This window comes from Lygodium microphyllum, chromosome 16 (genome assembly GCF_053477565.2).
Source record: "Lygodium microphyllum isolate KBCC chromosome 16, Lygodium_microphyllum_v1.1.10, whole genome shotgun sequence".
NCBI lineage: Eukaryota > Viridiplantae > Streptophyta > Polypodiopsida > Schizaeales > Lygodiaceae > Lygodium > Lygodium microphyllum.
Window position 1 is genome coordinate 17,811,375 of NC_141150.1, and position 19,676 is coordinate 17,831,050.

Genomic DNA, 19,676 nt, shown 5'->3' on the forward strand with positions numbered 1-19,676 from the left:
CATTTGACTGATGCTGTGAAAGCTAGGATATACTCAGCTTTACAAGATGAGGTAGCCATAGTAGGTTGCTTCTTGCTTAGCCAAGAACTGCATGACTGGCCTAGAAAGAAACAATGTCCGCTACTAGACGACCTCGTATTGTGATCACCAATCCAATTTGAATCATTGTAAGCTTACATTTGCAAGTCTCCCCCCCTGGGAAATAGTAAACCATCATATGACTGTTTCTTGCTAATATTAAAAAATGCACTTCATAGCTTATCAGTGTAGTGTCCTTGGATTGTGTGTATATTTGCTTACTTGTGATATTGCATATTATATGTCAAGACGAGTATTGCTCAAATAGATGAGACAACCAGCAGGTTGGCTTTTAATAGCATATGATAAATCATTGCCATAATGCATTGAAAGTTTGAGCCCTGTTTCCATTGGTGTACTCATAGGTGTACAATTTTGCATGTTGAACCTTACTAGCAACTTTTGAACATGTTGTGACTTAGACATAACAATACCATGTTGGTTTTGTGTGAATTGAATCCTTAAAAAAATAGTAAAGCAGCCCCACATCTGACATATCAAAAGTAGATTGCAATTCAGCCTTGAAATCTGCAGTTTTTCTTCCATTTGATCTAGTAAATAGCATATCATCTTTGTAAAGAATGATGATGATCAAATCCCCCTTCCCTCTTGACGAAGATTCTAGAGGGTGGGTGCCAAAAATAAGTTATAACATGTATTCTTTGATACCATGTTAAAAATAACAGGTATGCTCTCATACTATGTCAAAATAAGTGACGGTGCAAAGAGACAGTAGGATTTGTGGAGAGTAATATAGAGTGTATACGACAAATAACACTGAGAGAAGAGAAACTCAAAAACACATGAAGAACACGATGATGATGCACGGAATCATGCTATGAGAAGAAAAACTGATATAGTGGAGCTGAAGCTCAAAACATAATTGCACTGTCCTGTCCGAATCAAATGGTAGTACCTGTGGGAAATTTGCACAATGAAGGGAGTGAAATGCAGTCCTCTAGGTAGTAGGCTATCAAAGTAATCACTAGAAGGTGAAAGACAATTGTCGAAGAAGTGAACCGCAATGCTTTGATATTGTCAAAAATGTGGAAGATGATCACCAGTTGTCGAGGGAGCGAATCACAGTTCTTTGATGTCAGGGAGTGACCTGGGCAGCAAAACGCAAATCCTAGAGTGTCGAAGCTGTCAAACGCAAGAAGAGCAACCCAAATGCTGATGCAAGGTGGATAATGATGACACTAGATGATGGAAGATGAGCCGGGCTGTCATGAGGACATGTATATTTGAAACCTCACTTAACATGTGGATTAATTTTTAATCACATGGCTAAGTAAATGTTACACATGTGAGGTGTAACTGGAATTAGAGTAAATTTACGAGCCCCGCATCGAGGAAATCACTGGATGTCAAAGGCAAAAGTTGCTCTAAGTTATGCCGCACAGGTACTTGGTGGTATGTGGTGCTAGTTGTTGGCCTAGGTCATTCATTTGGCCACAAGTGTTAGTTGGCAACACTAGAGAAGTGGCGTTTAATGGTACCTAATACCAATCTGATGGGTGAAAGATAGTGCAGAGACACTTGGGAATGGAAGTTGCCTAGCCAATTTAATTATTGGCTAGTTAGATTATTTTTCAAGGCACCAAAATAATTATGAGATTAATTTTCAATATTTAAAGACTGAAAATTAATATTTAATTATAGATAATGTTGGAAAAACCATTTGGAAAGGTTACCGCTTGTCAAAAATGCCCATGCAAGACTAAAAAACGTCTTTAGAGGGTGGAGAGAGGCATTTTTAGTGTATTGAGCCTGCAAGAGAGGGGGAGGAGATATTGTTGGTCTGATTTGCAGCCATTGGAGGACCTTTTGAGGTAGCAAGGGATAGGAGAAGACCAATCAACAATAGGTGACATCTATAGGCTGTTGAGATAGGGCAGTAGTAGTAAATTATTGATTTTCTTTAGTTCTTTGCATCTACAAGTTGTTGAGATAGGGCAACAAAAGTAAATGATAGATTTTCTTCAGTTCTTCGCGAAGAAAGTCTAAAATTTCTCTCTCCTTATCATTCTCTCTCACATCCTAGCCTTTCTACAGCCTTGCTACGAAGATTACAGCATTGAGATCACCAGAGACTGAGAAATTTCAGATTCCTTTGCTGTAAACCCTAATCTGTAGGAGAAATTAGGATTTAGGAGCAGCCTCGAGAAGTGTGTCAAAAATTGGAAGCTCCAAGGCTTGGATTCAATAGGGCTGAAGTTGTTTTCAGTCAAATTCAGGTGGAGGGACCAGCAAATCAATGAATTTGGGGCATTTTTCATCTGCATCAAAGCGGGTGAAGGCCAATTGATTGCTTGAATCAAGGGGCAAATTAGATTGAAGACTTGTTGGTCATTTTGGATAGCAAGGGGAGTTGGAATCTTAAATAAATCTCAAAGCCCCATTCTTTTTGGGCATAGTAAACCAACGATTTGAGTACGGGGCTGAAGAGGACTCCAAGATCTTCATGTGAATATTTTCATTTAGCAAATCCATTAGCTTTGGCAAGTAAGCTTTAGGCACTGGGATAGTTCCATGGTACATGTGGTACAGTAAATATTACCATAGGAGAGACAACATTCAGATCCACACAACCTATTTTAGCTGGCTGAAATGCAAATGCTTTTCCATGCCTAGCTAACATCTGCATAAGACAGTCTCTTTCAGTAGGCAAAAGAAACCCTTTTGCACCAACTTTCAATTCATGTAACGTGTCAGATGTAAACTGGTGAACTATATCTTTAGGATCTTGTAAGCTTGGGTTCCTTGACACTTTTTCATACAGACCCTCACTTTCTGGTGGAAGTGGCAAAGCAATTGGTTTCACCTTTTTATCAATTATTTTATACTTTGTCTCCATAAGTGCTTCAGCCCATTATAATCCTTCCTGCTGAGCAAACAATGCTATAACATCATACACATCCAAAGAACATACTGATAACACTCTGTTTTCAGCCTCATTTACTGCATGTATAGTTGCTGAAATTTCAGCCAGTGTCATTAATATTCAGCCCATAAAAGATGCCCGAAATGCCTTCATTTATACTTAACAACCCCAATGCTCTCAGTTCCTTAGTAGCCCATTTCATAGGTATGCGTTCAGTCTTGCACATAGCTTCCATAGGCTTAAACCAACATGAACTATTTGCTATATATTAGTGTGTTGTGTTTTGGTGTCCTTAAGTCCCACTTTGCGATTCTCTTCTTTTATTTCTGTAGCATGGTGTTTTAATATCCTTTTGGCTTCATGAGTGTTTGCTGCTGGTATTTCATCATGCTTGGATGGCTAAAAGGCCTGATGTAAATATTTCTATACATTTCTTCACATGAGAGAGAGAGAGAGAGAGAGAGAGATAGTAATCTTGTATTTTTTTTTTTGTAATTAATACAATTACCATTTACGAAAAAAGATAGTAGTGGTTTTACGAAAAAAAAAGAGAGAGAGTAGTGGTGGTGATGATGATAATCCTGATGTTTATTTGTTGATTTTTCCAGGTAAAATTCAGAAGTGCATATGGACTATCATGTGCATCATGGGCCATTGATGGAGAATGCGAGCAATCTTAAATATTCCTCTTTGGAGTACGATAATAAATGGTTGAAGGCAGAAGCACAAGCTGAGGGTCTCATATCATGCATCAAGCCTTCCAGGTCCTCAGAAGAACGGAGGAGGGATGTCGTTAAATATGTAGAACATCTGATTGAAAGAAGATTTGGCTGCAAGGTGAGGCTTAGCAGCACTAAGAGAGGTTTTGGCCTTGTTTACATAATTATCTATTTATTTCTAGTAAGTGCCCAATTAACTAAACTCATAGTGCTAGTGTATGGGGGCAGGGCATTGGATCAAGAACTGCACCATGAGCTGATTTTTTTACAAGTAACCTTGCAGCTATATAATGGATACTAGACCTTAAAATTGCAATCAACACATGCTGCTCCAATCAAAGCTGAACTCAGAGATTTTGTTCTAGTTATGTGCTCCTTGTGAAGGGGTGATGGGTTAATGATCTAGTTACTTTTGCATCCTGAATTTCTGCATTCATATACATCAAGTTTGTGTGAAGAAACACTTTTTTTTTTCCCCCTTTTAAATCTGAAGGACTTTAAAACTCCACTTATATGTGAAAACTGTTTTCAGGTGTTTCCATTTGGTTCAGTGCCTCTGAAAACGTACCTCCCTAATGGAGATATAGATCTCACTGCTATTAGAGAGCTTTGCCCCTCTAATGATTCTTGGGCTCAAGATGTATGTGCTTTACTTGAAAAAGAAGAGCGGTGCCACAGTTCAGAATTTCAGGTCAAGGAAGTGAAATGTATTCATGCAGAGGTACGTTTTGTGCATTTGTAGATTGTTTGGAACTGTCTGTATTCATCCTTTTACTTTCATGTTATGGAGTCCTGCTTGCTTGTTGATGGGCTTAGGGGCTTAGGGACTTCATTGTCTTGATTAGCAAGCAAGCTCTGGAAACCCTTTCAAAGGAAAAGGTAGAGCAAGACAAAGTAGAGGAAGAGTAAGAGGAGGAGGAAAGGGACGAGAGAGAACAAAGAGGAAGAATGTTGGAGGAGGATGAAAGAAGGGGGGGAGGAAGAGTGGTGAGCTGCAGTTCTAGTGCTTTTAAATTTTTGGGCCTTTTCTCACGTAACTGTTGCAGTTGGTGTGCTGGTGTGAAATTGCCTGGAACTGTTGCAAGGCTGTTTTCCAAGAATTGACATTTCGCTGTGCATAAATACGCAGTAGTGTTGTGATGTAATTATGCAAGCCATCCTTCATTAGCATTGGTCTGAGCCTTGTGAAACATGAAGGGTCTCACAATACATGGACTTATGCTGATGATGGTCGTAAACCCCATGCCATCTATCCCTGTTTGTGTATGATCCCAAGCTTCTAACGGATCCAAGTTGAGGTATTTTTGCTTAAGGTAGGTGAAAGAGCAGAGAGTATGAAATGCATAATGTTAACCTCTCTGGCATAGGCAATTTTGTACAAAACAATGCTTCACTATAACCAGCCTTCCTTTCATGGATGGGTAGTAATTCCCTAATTACAACTTAGTTACAATAGTAACATTTATTACAAAACTGAGAAATGTAGATTAACTTACAATCTTGGACAATGGACACCCTGTTGGCCCCAAAATTGGCGCCCCTTTCGGTATTTATTTAGTTTAATTGGAGAAGAAGTTGATGTACAATGGGATTCTCCCAATCCCTTTCGGTATTCCAACTCCCCTTGCTGTCCAAAATGACCAGCAAGCCTTCAATCCGATTTGCCCCTTGATTTAGGCAGTCAATTGGCCTTCACCCGCTTTGATGGAGATGGAAAATGCCCCAAATTCATTGATGTGTTGGTCCCTCCATCTGAATTTGACTGAAATCAGCTTCAGCCCTGTTGAATCCAAGTCTTAGAGCTTCCAATTTCTGTCATGCTTCCCGAGGTTGCTGCTAAACTCTAATTTTTTCTACTTGCAGATTAGGGTTTACAGTAGAGAAATGTGAAATTTCTCAGTCTTTGGTGATCTCAATGCTGTAATCTTTGGAGCAAGGTTGTAGAAAGGGTGGGAGATGGGAATGAATGCTAAGGGGAAAGAAAATTCAAACTTTTGTCGTGAAGAATTGAAGAAAATCTGTCATTTACTGATGTTGACCCTTCTCAACAGCTTGTAGATGCAAAGAATTGAAGAAAATCAGTCGTTTGCTACTGTTCCCCTGTCTCCACAACTTGTAGATGCTGTCACCTCTTGTTGATTGTTTTTCTCCTGTCCTTGGCTGGCTTAGAAGGTCCTCCAATGGTTGCAAATTAGACCAACAACATCTTCTCCCTCTCTCTTGCAGGCTGAATACACAAAAAATGCCTCTTCAGCCTTTAAAGGCGTTTTTCAATCTTGCGTGGGCATTTTTGACAAGTGGCAGCCTTTCCAAATGGTTTTTTCAGCATTATCCATAATTAAATATTAATTTTCAGTCTTTAAATACTGAAAATTAATCTAATAATTATTTTGGTGCCTTGAAAAGTAATCAGATTAGCTAATAATTAAATTGGCTAGGCAACTTTCATTCTCGAGCTCCATCTTTGACTATCAGATTGATGTTAGGTACCATTAAACGCTACTTCTTTAGTGTCACCAATTGAGACTTATTGCTAAATGAATGATATAGGCTAACAACTGGCATGAGATACCACCAAGTACTTGTGCGGCATAACTTATAACAACTTTTGTCTTTGACATCCTATGATTTTCTCAGGTCTTGGGCTTGTAAATTTATTCTAATCCCAATTACACCTCATGAAGGAATCGATTAGGCACGGAGATAGAGGTAGACAGACCTTGCGCTCAGTGAGGGAGACAGAGAGAGTGTGAGTGAGCAAAGTAGAGAGTGAACACGTTTTTTCGGTACAGTGACGAGTGTACCACTTTAGGTTTTAGATAGATATATGTATGAAAGTAAAATGTGCTAAGGGTGTGTTCACACCCGTGCACATATAAAAGGCATGATGGCCCTTTATTTCCAACAATCTTCCACCTAAAGGCAATGTGCCTTAAGAGGAGAAAAGAATCAGCTAAGTCTAAGTATGTACAAAGCTGAAATAAATATATCTATCCAACTCCCATCATCTGTCAGCAATGAGCAAACCCCTCTGTTGAAAGACCCTTCGTGAGAAGGTCTACATGATTATCATCTGTATGCACTTTGACAAGCTCAATGCTTTTGCTATCAAGTACATCTCTAATGAAGTGATACTTCATCTGTATGTGCTTTGTCTTTGCATGAAAGATAGGATTCCGTGCTAGCATGATAGCACTCTGACTATCACAATGGAGAACAGGTAACTCTGTGATGCCAAGCTCTCCCACCAGACATGAAAGCTATAAAGCCACCTTGCATGCCTCAGTGGCAGCTACATACTCTGCTTCTGTAGTAGACAATGCAACACACTTTTGTAGCCTGGAGATCCAAGAGATCGCTCCTCCTGTGAAAGTAAACACATATCTAGAAGTGGACTTCTTGCAGTCCGCATGACCAGCATAGTCTGCATCCGTAAAGCCAACAACAGATGCCTTTTGCTTTCCAAAGCAGATGCACAACTTCTTTGTGCCTTTCAGGTATCTCATAATACCTTTCATTGCATCCCAATGCTTCTTGCCAAGGGTTGCCATGTATCTGCTAACCACTCCCACTGCAAAAGCAATGTGAGGACGTGTAGCAACCATAGCATACATCAAATTGCCAACAACTGAAGCATATGGTATCTTGGCCATTTTAGCCTTCTTATCATCAGATGTAGGGCTGTCCTCTGCACTGAGTTTCACATATAGAGACAATGGAACCCCAATTGTTTTCCCCCCTTCCATATTGAAACGCTGCAAAACTTTGGAGATATACTCCTGTTGAGATAGATAGAGTAAACCTTTAGATCTAACTCTGAGTATTCGCATGACAAGAATATGATTTGCATCACCCAGATCCTTCATGTCAAAGCTTCCATGAAGACTTTGCTTCAATGAATCCAAGGCATGAGTATCCCTGTCAGCAATCAGTATATCATCAACATACAAAAGCAAGATAATCAGGCTGCCATCTGCTGCCTTCTTGGTGTACAAGCAGTGATCCACTTGACTTCTATGAAAGAATTGGGACTGCATGAATGTATCAAACTTATGATACCATTCTCTTGGTGCTTGTTTCAGCCCATACAAACTTCTTTTTAGTTTACATACCATTCGTTCTTTCCCTTGTTCAACAAACCCTTTAGGCTACTGCATATATATGTCTTCATGCAGATCACCATGTAAAAACGCAGTCTTTACATCCATCTGTATGAGCTCCATATCCTCAACTACAACCAAGCCCAAAATGGTTCTCAATGTAGTCATCTTGACTACAGGAGAGAAAATCTCATCAAAGTCAATTCCATGCTCTGTTTGTACCCCTTTGCAACCAATCTTGCTTTATACTTTGGTTAGGAACCAGAAGTGACCTTTATTTTGTAAACCCATCTGCATGGAAGGGTTTTCTGCCCTTTAGGCAACTGCACCAAGTCCCAAGTGCCATTTTTTTCAAGAGATTCCATCTCTGGCAGCATGGTTTTATACCATTTTTTGTTGTCCTGTCTGTCCATTGCTTCCTTGAAGCAAGACGGTTCACCACAGTTTGTCAACATGACATACTCAGCCATATTAATTGCACTAGGAACGAATTTGTCAGGTCTAGTAGCCCTAGACGATGTCCTAACCCAATGGTCATTGTTTGCTGGCTGTTCCTGCAAATTTCCATTTTCAGCATGCTGTCCTGGCATTTCAGCCTGCAAATCAGCATTCACAGCTTGCTGTCCTAGCTGTTCTTGCACATGTAATGGTCATTTTCATGGGAAATAGCTGGCTGATCATTTCCTACATTTACAGGTTTATTTGCAGCAGGTATTTGCTCCTGTACAGCGGGCACATTTTGCTGTCCAAAAGGTATTTCTTCCCGGAATACAACCCTACGGACCTCCTTGGTCTTTTCGGGCTGTTTGTGCATGCGATCTTCCTGAAAGATAACGTCATTGCTGCGTACTATTTTCCTTTTCTCGGGATCCCACAATTTATACCCCATTTCACCCTTGTCACCATATCCTAGGAAAATGCATTTACAGGACTTTGGCTTAAGTTTGGTGCGTTTTTCTTTACGAATGTGCACAAAAGCCTCGCAGTCAAACACTTTCAGATGAGCATATGAAGGTGGTTTGCCCGACCACGCTTCTTGGGGAACTCCCCCCTCCAAAGACTTGTTTGGTGACCGATTAATCAAGTGAACGGCTGTCATAACAGCCTCTGCCCAAAAACCATGGGATAATGCAGTATGAGACAGCATCGTACGGACCTTATTCTGTATGGTCCAATTCATATGCTCTGCAACTCCATTTTGGGGTGGATTATGAGGGGGAGTGAGCTCCCTCTTTATCCCTTTGCTGTCACAAAATGCTTGAAAGGCTTTGGACACATATTCCCCACCATTGTCAGAGCGAAGACACTTAAGTGTCTTATCTGTCTGATTTTCAGCCAATGCCAATAATTTTTTAAACTTGTCAAGCACTTCATCCTTGCTACGAATAGGGTAACAGCAGCTAGGACTGTTTTAAACAGTTTGGGGCAGCCATGGATTCTCCTAACTGAAGTACTTTCCGTGTAGCATCATCTACAAAGGTGACAAAATATTTCTTTCTCCCTAAAGATAATCCTGGTATTTGACATACATCCGAATGTACTAATTCTAGAGGAGAAGATTTCAAAGAAAGAGACTTTTTGTGAGAAGTCTGTGCATGTTTGCCATAAATACAATGATCACAATGCTCAAAATCAGCATAACGAAGACAAGGCAAGTAACCCAAACAAGAAAGCACTTTCATTCCTGTTTGACTCATGTGTCCCAACCGGCCATGCCACAAAGAAACACTTGGCTGCTCGGTCACGGCAACAACATGGCTACGCACACTAGATACATGAAGTGGATACAACGTATCACTCTTGCAACCTCTGGCAATAACCCTAGATCCCTTATAGATCTTCCATTTTCCATCAAAGGTGGTATGAAAACCATTATCATCTAGCTGCCCTATGCTGATCAAGCTCTTCTTGAGCTGAGGTACATGCTGTACATGCTGAAGTGTAAAGACAGAGCCATGCTGAAACTGTAACTGCACATTGCCAATACCTGCAATCTCACATGCATAGTTGTTCCCAAGATGGACAACACCATGTCGACCCCCTGTATATGGGAAAACCACTCACGATGAGGGGTGACGTAAAAGGAAGCACCTGTATCAAGAATCCAGGTATGCATGTCATCGTCTATATCTGCAAGTAGAGCATGTGTACCAAAATGTGAAGAGACAAAGAGTACATCACTCCCACTGTCACTGTCATGAGTGACTACATTCACCTCTTCAATTTTTACACTGCTCTTCTTAGACTGACTGTCCTTCTTCTCTTCCTTGCAATCATCTGTCTTCTTGCCTTTTCCTTTCTCTTTCTTCCATTTGTAGCAGTCACGTTTAAAGTGACCCTTCTTGCCACAATGATGGCATTCAACATCTTTGCCACGTGATTTACTGCGTCCCTTGCCATCATATTTGCCCTTTTGCTGTGATCTGCCCCTAGTATGCAAAGCACTGGAAGACTTACTGGATGCATTGTTCAGCCGATTCATCTCTTCCATAAGTAGAGCACTCTCTACATCAGCATACAAAAGGATCACATTAGAATTGCTCATAGCAGTCCTGAATGTATCCCAACTCTCTACAAGAGTGCAAAGTAAGAAAATAGCCTTAAATTCCTCATCAATCATGAACTTCAAGGCAAGCAGCTGGCTGAAAATGGAGTTAAACTCACTCAAGTGAGTAGACATTGCTGTACCTTCTTTCATATGCAAATCCATAAGCTTTTTCAGCGAGTCATTTCCTGGACAGCAGTGTGCAGAACAATACGGCCCAAGTGCCACGTCCGTAGAGCAGGTGCCACGTCAGCTGAGTAGGAGCCACATCAGTAGTCTGTGCAGAGTCCACGTGGCAGCAGATTGTCAGTCGGACAGTTTGTGATTAGTTGGACTGGTTGTGATCAGCCTGACAAATTTTTTCTGCATTATTTTACGTAGTTGATTGATTTAATGCAGCTGACTTGGTGTTGGGCACTTTTTATTTCTTGGCTATTTATAGTCAGTGTGTAGCACATTCTTAGATATTCTGATCATGAGATCTGACGGAGACAGACTGCAGAGACGGACATCACCCAGGCTGACGGAGATTGAGGTCCTCAAGGCGGAGACACACGCAGATATTTTCTCTGCACCCGTGTATATTTCTGCACTCCTATACAACATACTACACTGCAGATTTTCTGCGTTACATTGTCTCCCTCCCTCTCTCTCTCTTCTCTCTGTGTTCACTCTCTCTTAGTCTTTGTCCTACACTTCCGCATCGCTGCACTCTGATAGTGCAGGCTTAAGAGAAGCTTGTATGGTTTGAAACAGGCTCCTAGGCACTGGTATAAAAAGTTTGATGCCTTCATGCTCTCACATGGGTTTGAAAGAAGCAATGTAGATCACTGCTTATATATAAAGAAGACTGATGTGATGGAAGCCTTCTAATATTTGTGCTTTATGTGGATGATATGCTTATTGCTAGTAAGCATAAAAGCCATGTCAATGCATTGAAAAGACAACTGAATTCAGCCTTTTCCATGGAGGACTTGGGTGCAGCTAAACACATATTAGGCATGCGTGTGATAAGAGATAGAGAGTAGCAGCTGTTGTTTCTCTCACAAGAAAAATACATCAGCAAAGTACTTGATCGTTTTTCTATGGCAGATGCTAAGCCACTTCGTGTTCCTTTACCACCATACCTTAAGCTTAGCAAATAAAATTTCCCAAAAAAGATGATAAGTCAGCCAGTTCTATAAAGGGTGTTCCTTATGCTTCAGCTTGTGGTTCACTCATGTATGCTATGGTTGCCACTAGACCTGACATTGCTCATGCAGTGGGAGTTGTGAGCAGGTTTTTTTAAATCTTAGCAAAGCACATTGGGAAGCCACGAATTGCATCTTACGGTACCTTAAGGGCACACAAAGAAAATGTATTTGCTATGGAAAGGGTACGTTAGATCTACAGGGGTATTGTGATTCATACATGGCGGGTGACTTAGATACTTGCAAGTCTACTAGCGAGTACATATTTACCTTGACTGGTGGGGCGGTTTCTTGGTGCTCTAGATTGCAAAAGATAGTAGCACTTTCTACCATTGAGGTTGAATATATTTCATCCACTGAAGCTTCGAAAGAAGTTGTTTGGCTTGGTTTGTTTGGTTAAGCATTTTGGGCTGCCCACCAAAACCCTGTACTTGGATGTGATAGCTAGAGTGTTGTATGCTTGGCTAAGAATGCCATGTTTCATACACGTACCAAACATATTGATGTTCTGTATCACTTTATGAGATACGTTCTGGATGATGGTCTAGTCACCTTGGCTAAGATCAAAACACAGGATAACCCTGCAGATGTTCTCACTAAAAGTCTTGCTAAGGCTCAACATGAGCATTGCATTCAACTAGTGGGAGTTGGTTAAAGGTTTGCCTAGGGCATTTAAGTGGGAGGTTGTTGGGTGTAAAGGCCCTTACGATACTCTTGTGTATATATTACTTTATGCATGTGAACACATCCTTTCGTGTGTAAGTGTACCGTATCGTAAGTATAAATACATTATTTTATTCTTTGTATGTACCATACTTCCTCTCGCACTCTTTTCACAAGTCGGACAGATCTTCTAGGTTCCTTTGGAGTGGAATCCGGTGGTAAGATCCCTGAATCCCGCATGGTCTGCTGGTATCAACGAGGTAAGGGGTCTTGTGGAGGGAGACTTGGGAGCTAAAGAATCCACAAGTAGGTCAGGAGCAGGTAGTAGACTAGGCTCAGTAAGCACGATCTCCAATGGTGTGGATGGAGGAATCAGATCGCAATCTGATGCAGAGGACTGCACGGTATTCCTCTTGTCAAGGGTGAGACGTCCCTCCTAGCGATCACCTTTTTCGTCCAAGGATCGAATAAACAATAGGCTTTCACTTTGGAGAAATATCTAACAAAGATAAGGAGATCAGCTCGGGGAGTAAGCTTTTCTATTTTATGATTAGGCGCGTGTGTGTATGCATGACACCTGAAGACTCTAAAGTGGGATATGATAGGCCGAGAGCCAAAGAATGCCTCGTATGGGGTCTTCTGAGGAAGAGCTGCAGTCTGGTACCAGTTGAGGATGTACACCGCAGTGTTAGTAGCCTCAACCCACAGGCACTTAGGGAGCTCTGCTGGGAATAGCATAGAGCGTGCCATTTCCACGACTGTCCGATTCCTACGCTCGATGAATTCATTTTGAGAGGGGGAGTTGGTAGAGGTGAGCTGGCGAGAGATACTATGCTATTGTAGAAACTCGGAAAACTTGTGGGAGATGAACTCATCACCGCTATCACTCCTCATGTAACCAACACGGCGACCTGTCTGGTTATGAACCAACAGCACCCAAGCAGAGAAATATGTGAAAGCATTGGACTCTTGGTAAATTCATTTTGAGAGGGGGAGTTGGTAGAGGTGAGCTGGCGAGAGATGCTATGCTACTGTAGAGACTCGGAAAACTTGTGGAAGATGAACTCATCACCACTATCACTCCTCATGCAACCAACACGACTACCCGTCTGGTTATGAACCAATAGTACCCAAGCAGAGAAATATGTGAAAGCATCGGACTTATGCTTGAGGAAGTACACCCACATGTATCTCGAATCATCAGCCACTATCAAAAAGAAGTACAGTGTGCCGTTCAAGGCGGCAATGGATGTTAGCCCACAAAGATCAATGTGAATCAATCTAAGAGGTGCGTCGGCTCTAGATCCTCTACATCACAGGCTTTCAAGGTCTATTCATAAATATCCTCATTTGTTATTTTTTTCTGAAAAAAATATTACCATTTTTTATTCAATCTGTAAATAATGTCTTTATATTATACCCTTCTATATGTAAAAATATACAAAAATGCTATTTTAAAATACGGTATACTCCATGACAAAATGGTTTTGTTGAAAGGAAGAATAGGTACATCGTAGAAATTGCACATGCATTTTTGGTGGAAAGAAAAAACCCCATTATTTTTAGGTTAAAGTTTTCTTTGTTGTGTATATTATGAATATAACTCCCACTATTATAATGCATGATGTAACACTAGAGAAGTTTATTGGCAAGAAATCAAATTTGATGCAATGCAATGCAAACTGGATGACTTTGAGTGCACAAACATTTTACTTAAGCAAAATCAGCATTGTGAATGTGCTCAAACATTCTTTTCATGATTTTCTCTTACTAATGACTGTAGTGTGATGATAAGGCAATGTCGGACTACTTCGTGTCACTGTACCTCTCAATACTTAAAGCAAGATCGAAACCTATTTTCAAAGTGTAGCAAAGAAATCAGATTTTAAACCATATTCAGCACATAAAACCCCATTTCTCCGTATCGTTTAGGGTTTTGCTTGCAATGGGTAGGTTAAGAAGCGTTTCCATGTATGTTTCTTCATAATGAAAGTAATAAATGCATAATAAAATACACAAATGGGGATAAATTGAGGCAAATACTCATGTTTTACCTCCATTTTACTTGCACAAATATATCCCTAATTTATCCACCCATAAAACTATTTTTCTCTATTTTCTTTGTCTTAAAAAGCAGTAAAGAAAATTGCTTGTTCCAACTGGCAATGTTGCTGAACAGATAACAAGTTCACCCCAAGGTGAGGGACATGGTATACGTTGTTTAGCGAAGCTAGATCCGGACCTTTGTTAGTGGCAAAATTGATGCAACCTTGAGTCTAGATCTTGACCGAGGAGTTGTGTCCTATGGGGACCTGCCCGGTTGTAAGGGCTCGGGTACGGAAGATGTCCTCTATAGGAGTCTTGTGATGTGTAGCTCCATTGTTCTCAATCCAAACATGTGCTGATGTGCGCGGTTGTGAGAGTGGGCCTCCACGATAACCTCATTGAAAGGCAACTCACAAATGTGGACAACACTAGCATCAAATGTCTCTACGGAGATGATGTGGGCCTCTACAGACTAGTCAGACAAGCCCTATGGAGTTGAGAACGTTGTCGGCTGAGATGGTTGACTGGTGGCAGTGTGAGTGTGACCTTTCCACTACCCCTTGCCATCACCCTGTCTCCTTTGAGGGGGGTTGCTCGGCTGAGGGGTGGGGGTTTGTGACTTGGGTTTTGGTGTTGTCCCTCTTGCGTTTGATCAACACTCGTCGTCAAAATGGCCAGCCTTTTGACAATGTTGACAATGCCTATTCTTCTTAGGTACATTCTGCCACTCGGGTTTGAGTTGAGACTGGGAGTTTCCTTATGATTCCCCTGCTTGATTTTTGTTTTGATTTCGATTTAAAGTTTGATTTTGTTTATCCTTCCCTTGCTGCCCCTTCTGAGAATGAGCAACAAGAACCCCCTTTGAGGGATTATTCGTATGAAATTGATTGAATAATGGTGTATAATGCAATAGTTGACACTCAAATTCATAGAATGTGGGTAAATTGGGTAGAGAAACCACTTATTGCACAAAATTGAAGTATTTATGCGGTAGCTTGTTAAGAAAAATTGTGACCTGATCATTAAAGGACTTAGGAGTCCCTACAGTGGAGAATTCGGTAGGAAGACACTAATACTTAGCCAACTTGACTTTCAAGTCTTTTCGGTCAGAGATTTTGAAGTTCTGAAGCCCATGGTCAAGATTTATTCAATGAGTCTTATCCCGAGTTGCATAGTGGTCAGTCAAGTGTGCCCATCGCTTTAATGCTAAGTCAAAATGTTGAAGTTGAGAATGAAACTCAGGTGCATCAGCTCAATAATAGCGGAGGTATTCCTAGCCTTCCATGAGCGGACGACCTCGTATGAAACACGTGCGGGATCGGGTTGGGGTTTCAACCCTTGCACAAGATCCCATAGGTTCTGTGAGTCAAGGACATGTCTCATCAAGTTCGACCAAGTTATAAAGTTTGACCCGTTAAAATGAGTCTTGTCACTGAATGCATGCTTGGCAGAAGATGAGGTAGAACCATGAGGTATCGGGAATGTGGGGTAAGAGGGATGTGGAGGATAAGGTGGTGGTGGTGGTGGGAGAGGTGTTTGATAAGGAGGAGGAGGAGGAAGAGGTGTATAGGCAGAAATAGGCTATGAGTGTCCAATGAGTGTCGATTGATGCGGAGGCACTGAAACATGAATGTTTCCATAAGGTGCCGATGGAGGTGGAGACACTGGGACATGTAAGCCCTGTCCAAATGATGGCTAGGACACAACATAATGACCAGAGGGTCCACTAGGTAATGCAATGGAGGCAAACTGTGGCACCAATTGATCCACACTCCAGAGAGATTGGGGGGAATACTCGGGTTGCAATGATTCGAAAGTGTATGAGAAAAAGGTGGAATACCACCTGATTGAGGAAGAGATGAGGTCCTAATGACTGTGCCTAAGTTTGAAGAACCCCTCAGTGTGGTGAATGAAAACACATTTGATCCTACATGAGATGGAACATGCGGTGCAGTTAATGGAGGGTGAAAGGATGTGGCAGCGGAATAAGAGGGTGGGATGGAAGGGAGATTAAATGGATTTGTAATAGGTGTAGATTTGGGAAATAATGTGTTTTCCTTTTGTCCATTAAATGCATAAAATTAAAGTGATGATGATGAAGATGCACCTACTTCATTTTGACCTTTGAAAACAAAATTGTTTGAAGGGAAAGAAGGGGAAGGAGTACTCACAATTTCTTGTTTCGATTGCTTACCTAGTCTTGAGTTCATAAAGAAATATTTGTCTTCGAATGAATGAAATGATATAACTATTGAATATACAATGCTCATGCAATAAACACACTATGCAGTGAATGAGTACTGTACTTTGAACTCCTGTATCTCAAGGATCAGGGCAGCTGTAATGAGCTAGAGAGTGCGTCGTACTTTGAATGGATCCTGAATCGCAGCAAGGCAGCCTCCGGATGTAGAACACCAGCAAATGTAGCCAAGGAAGGCTGGATTTGATGCAGATGGCAGTGTAGGAGAGAGAAAGACTAGAAACGCAAGTGAGGAGAGAGAAAACTAAAAACACAAGTGAGAAAACAATGAATGCAGTTGGGAGGAGAGAGAAAACAACAAACGCAGGCTAGGAGGAGAGAGAAAATAGTAAATGCAGGCTGCAGGAGAGAGAAAACAGCAGTGACATTGGATAGGTTGAGGAGATGATGGCGACAACAGGAGGAGAGAGAAAATCTGTAGGGTGGTAGCTTGGGCCTGCAAAGGCAGAAGTATGCTGACATGCAAGTTGTACGATAGCTGGGTGACGGACAGCAGCAGTCTCGTGGCCGGAAACAACAGCAAACTGATGTTGGAGGGTTGGAAACAGGTACGAGATGAGTGAAGACTGCAATGGACAGCTTGGACTGTGATGTCCTTTGCGAACGGGGTGTGGGTAGCAAGCTAAAAACACCTGAAACCTGCAAAAACGAGATGAGGACTGAATGGAGGGCAGCATACCTATTTATTGAAAGTTTGGGTGCTCCCAAGCAGGTTTGTACTTATGGGATACTGACACTCTCTAGGAACACATTTCTTTTTAAATAAACAATGTTTCTTCCTTAATCAAGCATGTTTTGGGGCTGTTTAAGTGAAGGTAATGCATTTTTAGCTCAACACTCTCAGTCATGTAGATGCATGCTTATGTGGAAAGCATGTGAGAGCATCCGATCCTAGCCATCTAGCTAGGTCATTAATCATGGCTAGTCCATGTGCACCTCCTAGGGCCAAGAGATAGTCTCCATAGATTGTGCACTTTGCAGTGTCCTATGATGTCCTACTGAGTCTCATCTCCTCTGATGCTAGCTCTCTATATATAGGATCCTCACTCTTGGAGAATCGTACCTGTCTCTATGATGTGCATGCATTAAAATCCCTAGCTAACAAAACATCCCCTATATTGGAGTAATCCATGATATCCTCTTAGTGATAGTAGGGTGACTCCTCCCAGTGTGTAGCATATGCAGAGCTTGTTGGGGCAAAGCTGGGTATTGTAATGTCTATATCACGTGGGCGATCTGAGTGTATTTGGATCCACATGAAGCGAGCCTCCTTATCTCTCCTCATGACTTGCACAATGTGCTGTATCTCCTCCTTATATATAATTGTCATCCCTCTCGACCCTTTGGTCCCACTCGTGATCATGCTCAAGAGCAGCAGGTTGTCTCCCATCTGTGACCTCTCACTTGTGGTAGTTGGGTGTGTGGGATCTTATGGTCTCCGTGGTCTCCTAAAATATGCCTATGTCAGTCCTCATTGCTTCATTGCAGTTTCACACTGTGAATCTCAAGTGTTTCTTGTAGCTAGAGTATTGATGGTTTGCTTCATAGTGTGCGAGCAATCATCATCATTAGTGGCATCTTAATACTTTTCCAGGTCTTTTTGCAAAGTCGTGGGCCCCATATTGAGGATTTGTTAGCATGGTTGGGGTAACCAATCGATTGAGCAACAACAATTTAGTCTAGTTGATTCCTGTTTATGCAGCTTAAAACTTTAACATAATTTGCCACAATTGAATAATGGCCAGTTCATGATTATATGTTAAGACAGCCATTCAACATTATTTTGGTGCTGTGGACATAATAGTGTCCTGTTTTATGGAGTGAATAAAAATATTCCTACTCTTAACACATCCTTTTGCATGGAAACATTTTTAAAATTTAATTACTACATGCCCATGGTTCTCTCTAGCCTAGGTTGGAATACCTCTAGCTATACTATATGCCCATTGCCAAGTTGCAATCTTAGCATTGTGATTAGCCTCCATTACCCTATTGATCTTTTGTGGGGAGATTTATGAAGCAATTTGATTAGTCCCTTGTTTAGGTGTGTAGGAAAATGCCAGACTTTTAATGCAACTCAATATTGTTGCAATATCATCCCCATAGTAGTTCCATAAGTTTTGGAAACATTGATGATGGCAAGCTCAACACAGGGATATTGATGATGGACTGCCCAGTAATCCATGACCTTCATCCATTACTGCCGCAATTTTCTTATTGTTTTTGTCATATTCTTGTAGCCTAGGGCAGTTGCAATGTTTATCATTATTTTGATCATAATTGATCCATGATGGTGATTCAAAGTCTCCAACATAAAGTCCTACTAATTCTGTTATTCTCAATGCTCATGTAAGCATCGACCACATGTGCTATTGTGTTGCATGTTTTGGCTATGTATATTTGTTTTATTTCAAATAGGAAAATATGTGACAGCTTTGTTAGAATACCCAAATTCACCTCATCATTTATTTGTCAATCAGAATGGTAGAAGTAAATCCTAAAGCCCTTTTGCAATCTTTAACCAACTTGCAACAATAAATCCTAGTTTTAATCCTCAATTCTTCTACAAAAGATCATAATGGAAAACCATGTAAAAGGGCACATCAAATTCACAACGTTGTTTCAAGTTTTTATCCCCATGCAATGCTTGGCCTTAGCAATTTTTATTTTTTCCATTTGATTTCTATCGAAAGTTTAAAAAGAATATAGCCACAATGTTGTTAGGGCACACCTAGTTTGGAGGACATTATAATCTTATAGAACTCAACGTTAAGAAAAAGTGATTAGCACAAGAAAAGATTGGTCTTGCTCCCATGTGTTTGCAAGTAGCAGTATCTCTTATCTCAACTCTCTCCCCCCCCCCGCCCCCCCCCCCCCCCCCCCCCCGCTTCCCTCCTCTCTCCCTTCTGCTCACAAGGATTAATTGGTTTTACCACATGACTCTTCTCCTCACATCAATAGTCAGGGCAAGAAAGAAATATCTAATACATGGATGCACACAAAATATGATTTGCAGGTACCAGTGGTGAAATGTTTAGTAGCAGACATAATAGTGGATATCTCTTTCAATCAATTGGGTGGCTTGAGTACCCTCTGTTTCCTTGAAGAGGTACGACTTAGAAGGTTTTGTGCTGTATCAACAATAGTAGTGTGAAGTTCTGTAGTTAACAGATGTTAATTGTGAATAAAAT

At 41.1% G+C, this 19,676-nt stretch overlaps 1 protein-coding gene across 2 annotated transcripts in view; it reads left to right on the forward strand.

Annotated features, from left to right (window-relative positions):
• LOC148022572 (uncharacterized) overlaps positions 1-19,676 on the forward strand; it is a 77,817-nt gene that overhangs the window by 2,554 nt on the left and 55,587 nt on the right. For both annotated transcript variants that reach the window (XM_087695519.1, XM_087695520.1), the window contains exons 2-4: positions 3,571-3,799; positions 4,214-4,402; positions 19,502-19,594. In XM_087695519.1, the coding sequence (XP_087551645.1) occupies positions 3,590-3,799; positions 4,214-4,402; positions 19,502-19,594 (492 nt within the window). In that variant the 5' untranslated portion in view covers positions 3,571-3,589. The remainder of the gene's footprint in view (positions 1-3,570; positions 3,800-4,213; positions 4,403-19,501; positions 19,595-19,676) is intronic.